The 7,304-nt window shown below is 36.5% G+C and overlaps 1 protein-coding gene across 1 annotated transcript; it reads right to left on the bottom strand.

Annotated features, from left to right (window-relative positions):
- Nucleotides 1–4,721: 4,721 nt before the first annotated feature.
- On the bottom strand, nt 4,722–5,666 carry LOC110297076 (olfactory receptor 9A4-like). The gene has a single exon (XM_021165864.2). It carries the CDS (start codon nt 5,664–5,666, stop codon nt 4,722–4,724), a length of 945 nt encoding a protein of 314 aa, XP_021021523.1.
- Nucleotides 5,667–7,304: the final 1,638 nt, after the last annotated feature.

Raw genomic sequence — 7,304 nt, 5'->3', positions numbered from 1 at the left:
TACCAATGCCTCCAAAGACTTATTTATTTGTTTACTTATTTATTTATTTATTTATTTATTTATTTATTGTATATGAGTACACTGTAGCTGTCTTCAGACATACCAGAAAAGGGTATTGGATCCCATCACAAATGGTTGTGAGCCACCACCATGTGGTTGCCGGGAGTTAAACTTAGGACCTTTAGAAGAGCATTTAGTGCTCTTAACCATTGAGCCATCTCTCCAACACCTCTACTTTATTCCATTTTTGATAGTTAGCTTTAATTGTCAACTTGAGACAACCTCAAATTGCCTGAGAAGAGATTACTTGTGGTCTATATTTCCCTCAAGGAAGTTAAAGGGAGAAGAGTCTATATTTTACAACAGAATATCTGGTCATTGATTCAGGCCAAATACAGTGGTTTGAATGATAATAACCAAATAGGCCCATATATTTTTAAGTGCTTGGTTCCCAGTTTTGGAAAATTAAGATGTGTGGCCTTGATGGAGGTGGTATATCATTGGAAATGGTCTTTGAGGTTTAAAAAGCCCACACCATTTCCAGTTCTCTCTCTCTCTCTCTCTCTCTGTCTCTGTCTCTCTCTCTGTCTCTCTGTCTCTGTCTCTGTCTCTGTCTCTGTCTCTCTTATTTTTTGGCCTCATGCTTGTGGATTAAGATGTAATCTCTTAGACACTGCTTCATTGTCATGCCAGCCTACCTGCTCACATATTCCCCACTATAAGGGTCATGGGCTCAAACTTTGAAATCGTAACACTTATATAATAAACTCTTTATTTTATATGTTGCCTTGGTCATAATGTCTCATCACAGCAATAGAAAAGTAACTAGCACATCGTAGAATATTGATATTCAAAGTTCTCAATTGAATCCTTACAGATATTCCATACAAAAACAACAAGGTAATAATGTTACCACCCTCAGATAACTAATGCTGTTCTCCTTAAGTAGAATGCTTTGCATTTGAATGTAGTGTTTATAATCAGATAATCCAGAGGGCTGGGGCAGGAGTATTGCTTTAAGTTTTAGATAATCTTGGGACATACCATGAGTTTCAAACAATCCTGAACTACAGTGTGTGTGAAAACCTTTCCCCAAATAATAACAAATAATAAAAACAAAATAATCACTTTATCTCGGTTGCTTCAGTTTTCATTCTACTTCCAGTCTTGCTTATACCATGTGACCTCTCTTGCATGTACTCTCTTCATTTTGATACTATCCACAATACCATTCCCACAGTTGGAGCCAATAAGATGCTCATCTCATCCTCTTAGAACTCCAGAATAGGGGGGAAAATTGAACTTCACATCTTTTTAAAGTACTGAGCTTTGAATATTTTGTTACATCAACATAAATTGGACTAATAAACTCTCTAACTCTGATACATTGATGAAATTATACTGAATCTATTTTCTCTCTCCAATAATGTCACTGAGAAGTATCTACCAAGCTATGTAGTTCTTATATTTCCTGTGTCCTTGAATTTCTGAAATACTAGCCCACAAAGGGGAAAATCTTAAAACCTCATGTGCTTCATGGCTTAATTATTATAAACTCTATTAATATTTCCAAAGAGGCATATTGATTGATTTATGATCAATGAACATGGATTCACCTTCAGATTCTCTGTTCTGTTTGGGGTCTATTTCTAATAAGAACTTAATTGGATTGAGTTTTCTAGAAATAAAATTTGAGTCCCATTTGTCTGCAGAAGAAATTTGCTATGAGAATACACTCTTATAAAGGAAAGTATGACACAGACAGGACAGAGGAAGAGAGCTAACAAAGGCTACTATTTTAGTTTAAGTCCACACTGTCTTAGAGTATTGGAAAGAGTGACTGAGAGATTGAGAGATTAACCATATAGAGTCACAGAAACAGAAGATTATTACTCCAAAGATTTGATCTTCTGTTGAATGATTTTGTGTCTTTATATCTACCACTTGTCCTACACTGAGTGGGAGCAAAATATATGCTTCTGTCATGAGATGTCTCCCACCCAGTCAAGGGAAAATCCCTGAAGAAGGTGAGGCTGTGAGCAGCCTGATTACAATTGCTTGTTTGGGAAATGTGGAAAGGATGCATTTAGAACACTTACATGTCACAATCTCCAAAAGGCAACCTGAGGGCAAATAGATGTTGTTTGCTGTCTAATGTAAGAGAAGTCTAGTTTACAAATTGAGCCGTATAAAATAACTAAACAGAAGATTCCATATAAACAGCCCATGGACAACTAGCAGATCCCAACACCTGAATATTACCAGAATGATATAGAAAAATCTTTGATAAAGACACCACCACCTCAACATGACAATGATATTTAAGGATATTGAAGCCTATGCTTCTGAGGGTCATCCCATTGAATACAAATGGACAGGGAAATGTACCACAACAAAACTCTTCATCTAGAACATTAAGCAAATTGGCATAATTGCAATCAAATTGTTACTGCTATATAAAGTGCCTGCAATGAACAATTTTTAAAATCAAAATGTCTACCTTTAAAACAAAGATAAAAGCGCATGTATAGAAGCAGCAAAGTATGACCCATGAAAAAGAGAAAAAATAGATTATAAAAACTGATTGTGATACAGCAATATGTCACATTAAATCCAACTTGAGATAGGTATTTTCAGAACTGAACCAAATAGTACTGTGATGCTAAAGTATGATGGCCTGGTTTCTCTGCATTGAGACATGCAGATCCAGATGGAAATCTTATCACTCAAGAGTACTGTAAATGGAATGAAAAATTTGCTAAAGGAGCTCAGTAGTATATTTCAACTGATGGAAGAAAAAATAATAAAATATATGAGAAGGAATGATGCAATCTAAGGAACAAAAACTAAAACTTGAAAAGAAAAAACTTCAAGAAATTATGACACATCCCTAAGTATACTTACTAGCATACACGTAATAAGAGTACCAGAAAAGTAGGAGGATACAGGCACAGAAACTTCCTAAATTTAGTAACAAAGAAAGAAAGAAAACATTAGTCTACACATTCACAAAAGTCAATAAACTTCTAGGAAAATAAGTAGAAAGATGAAAAAGAAAGCAACCTTCCAATCAACCAAGCTCATATGTAATGGGCACTCAGTAAGATCAACAACTGACTTGTAGTTAGAAATAATTATCCCCAGAAGGCAGTGGATAGAGTGTTATGTGCTAAGTGTAAAGAAAATACAAGATCCACTTGGGGGACAGGTAGACGAGGAAAGTGGAATTAGGCTCCTAGATATAGTGACTTCTTGTTTCTAGAAGACACTCCAAGGAGAATTAGAGAGATGGCACAGGGACCAGAATCTAAGCAGGACCAATAGTGAAAGAAAGAGGAGCCAGAGGCTCTGTAATTACCCAAGCCAATATCTGCTTAATGAACTTCCAGCCTTAGGCCTCTTCCATGCCAACTGGAAAAAATTGTATGTTTTTTTTTCCTCTGTGGCTTGATCTTCTGTCTTTCCCAGGTGTTAAAGTCTTTGTGCCAGGGAATGTGCTTGGTGAACCCTCATATGACCACTAACAACCTGGTTACACTATTAAAACTAAAACTAGAAAGAATCCTGTAATCAGCAAAATTATTTTCTAAATGTGGGGCAATCCCACACAAATGAGAGGATTGGCTGCTGAAAGACCAAACTTACAGAAAATATTAAAGTTCTTGAGTGTGGAGATAAGGCTTAGTGGGTAAATCTTGTCTAACAAATGAGTGAATAGGTTCATCTGCTAGTACACACACACACACACACACACTTCAGATATGAAGGATCTACTGATTGATGTCATGTAAATTTCTTCCTTCTAAACTTCTTCTAATACTACTTGAAATCCCATAACTCCCAAGCCCCCAAACCCAAACTCTTGAATTGCCTCTCATTTTAAAAATTCTGCATGGAGAGAAGTCTTTTGCAAGGCCTCAGGAATTTGAAGTCAGAAATCTTAGACTGGAATAATTTTGAAGAGAAATGGCAGTTTTCAGCAGTTGTAATACACAGTACTATATTTCTAGAATTTCATTTTTATTTGTTTTTTTTAATACCTGCCTTTAAGAGGAGCAGTTTATGCAATACTCTGAAGTTTTGGAAAAGAAATCTTCCCTATTCCTCTCCCCAATTATTCTGGATACTACTAAGAATTTCCAGAGGAAATATTTCCCATGTCACCATTCTAGATTATTTTTGTGGCAATATACAAACAATGCTGTAGTCAATTATGTACCAAGTGAGGAAAATTATAATACGATCTACAAATATAAAGAAAACCCAAATGTTTTTTAAATGTAGATGGGCATCTTGTCACATAATTGCAAAATAATCTCTAAAATATGGAGAATGTCTTAGCAAATTGATGGACCAAATCGAACATGTTTGTCTTTGTATTCTCTCAATGGTACCTCTTATACTTCAACATTTTTGCCATTACTCCTCTTCTCTAGGAAATACATCTTCAGAGTAATGTGTCTAATAAGATGCTAAGGAAACTGTGTTTTCTTGCTCTGATTCATCCAGCGATTTCAAGAACATTCTTCATTGTGCTCACCAGTGTAAAGAATGAAGTCTGTAAGGTTCTAGTTATCATAAGAAGAGATTCATTTAAAGTACCTATCTTCCATGACATGGTTGTAATTTGTGCCCAGGATTCAGAGTTTACTACAACTCTAATGGACTAGGGAAGTTGAGATTTTCTAGGCCCTGTCACCTAAGAGTGACTGAGAGAAGAGCTAATCCCTGAAGAGCAGACAGCAACGCTTCACTCCATCTCTAAGGGCCTCTTTGACTTTATCATTTCGAAGTGTGAAGATGAAGGGGTTCAGAAAAGGAGTGACCACAGAAACCAGCAGGGAGGCCACCCTGTTGTACTCTGCTGCCTGTGTTTGCTTAGGTTTCACATAGAGGAACAAGCAGGTGCCGTAGCCAATCACAACAAAAGTGAAATGGGAGGCACAGGTGGAGAAGGCTTTCTTCCGGCCAGAGGCTGAGGGGATCTTGAGGATGGTGGAGATGATATAGGTGTAGGAGACAATTGTGGGGATCAAGGATCCAACAATAATGAAAACAGCCATTATGAAAAGAATGAACTCTGTGAGAAAGGTTTCATTACAAGATAATTTGAGCAATTGGCCTCGATCGCAGTAAAAATGATCTAAGAGATTTGATTTGCAGAAAGTAAACTGGAATGTGGCATAGACTGGCCAGATTTCAGAAAGGAACCCAAACATCCAGGACACCATGACCACCCAGATGCAAGTGCGGCTGTTCATGATGACGTTATACCTCAAAGGATTGCAGATAGCCACATAACGGTCCACAGCCATTGCTCCAAGCACTGCAAACTCTGTGGTCCCTAGAGAGAGGTAAAGGAAGAGTTGGGCAATGCATCCATTCAGAGATATTGTCTGCTTCCCAGGGAGTAGAAGACCCCAAAGCATTAAGGGAACAATTGTAGTTGTTACCAGGATTTCCAGGAGTGAGAGGTTGCCCAGGAAGAAGTACATGGGGGACTGTAGACGTTTATCAACACAGACAATAATGATGATGACCATGTTTCCCAGCAGTGTCACTGAATAGAAGAAAAAGAATATGGCAAAAAGGATGTAGTGTAGCTCTTGGGATCCAGGGAAACCCAGAAGGCAGAATTCAGTTGCACTAGAGAGATTGTCCATCATTAGTGTTTGACTTTTGCTTCCAAGTTGTAGGTCTGCATCAAACAGATCCTTCTGGTTATGGAATTGCCCTTCTTCCTCCTACGTTAACTGCACCATAAGATATAAAGGCATTCCAAAGAAAGGTTAAACCATGGAACTTTGCCTAAGCAGTGTCACACAAAGCCATCCAAAGGCCAACAGAGAAAAGGTCAGGTCAGTTTCTAGGGCCAGCATTCTTGCTGTCCACAGATTTTAAAACATCACAGAACATCAGTATCTCCACATGAAAACCCTAGGATGGGGTAATTTTCCAAAACAGAGTCATTCTTTTCTAACTGCGTTTATCCTCAAGAGCTTAGAAAGAATGACAGATTATAGCTGACATGGATAAGAGCCCATTCTGATACCTGGATCTCTCTGTTCCTCACTTCTGTGGTCTTAACTGTCATTTCCTCAAATACCCCTTTCCAGTCACTGTTCCCCAAACAAGGAAGCATGCTCATTAGTGAACTGTAGTTTTCTTCATAGCACTTACTACCTGATATTACATATCTAATTGCTTATTCCCCTCCTTAATATTAAACTGAATAACTATGAAGAGGACAAGTGGAATAATCCCTGATGTATGGTATTTATATTCAGAGAAAATATATGCACTAAACCACATGCCAGAAAATTAATGGATTGCATAATAATTAGTTCCCTAATAGTATGATATAGACATGATTACTAAGAAATTTAATTTTAGGGGCTGGAGAGATGGCTGGAGTTAAGAGCACTGACTGCTCTTCCAAAGGTCCTGAGTTCAAATCCCAGCAACCACATAGTGGCTCACAACAATCTATAATGAGATCTGATGCCCTCTTCTGGGGTGTCTGAAGACAGCTACAATGTACTTACATATAATAAATAAATAAATAAATAAATAAATAAATAAATAAATAAATAAATCTTTTTTAAAAAGAAATTTTATCTTATTTTTCATTTATGACATTAAAATATACATTCTATGAAAACAAGAACATCTTCAAATCTGTGTTTAAGACTGTCATATACAAGTTATACATCTGTATACAAAACAAAAACTAAAAACTAAAACTTAAAAAAAAAAACAGCCTCAGGAAATTATGACACATCCCTAAGTATACTAGCATACACATAATGCGAGTACCAGAAAAGTAGGAGGATACAGACACAGATAATTATTGCAAACTTCCTAAATTTAGTAACAAACAAAGAAAATATCACTCTACATATTCACAAAAGTCATAAACTTCTAGGAAAATAAGTGCAAAGAGAAAGAAAACAACCAACCAAGCTCATATGTAATGGACACTCAGAAAGATCAACAACTGACTTGTGGTTAGAAATAATTATCTCCAGAAGGTAGTGTATAGAATGCTACATGCTAAGAGTAAAGAGGAAAGAAAATATACATATATACATTTGTACATATATAATACCACAAATATATATATATATATATATATATATATATGTATATATATATTGACCCACAGGAATAGTGTGGAAATTTTTCAGCTGATGATAGAGGTTAAGTATTATATATCTTGGTCAAGACTAGTTCAGCTATTTCCTCAGTCTACTCTACCTTAGTGGTAGTGGATAGAGTGCTACATGCTAAGAGTAAAGAGTAAA

This window comes from Mus caroli, unplaced genomic scaffold (assembly GCF_978045245.1).
Source record: "Mus caroli unplaced genomic scaffold, Mus_caroli_1 scaffold_7, whole genome shotgun sequence".
Classification (NCBI taxonomy): Eukaryota; Metazoa; Chordata; class Mammalia; order Rodentia; family Muridae; genus Mus; species Mus caroli.
Note: the sequence above shows the minus strand (reverse complement) of the source record. Positions and strands in the feature narration are given on the sequence as shown.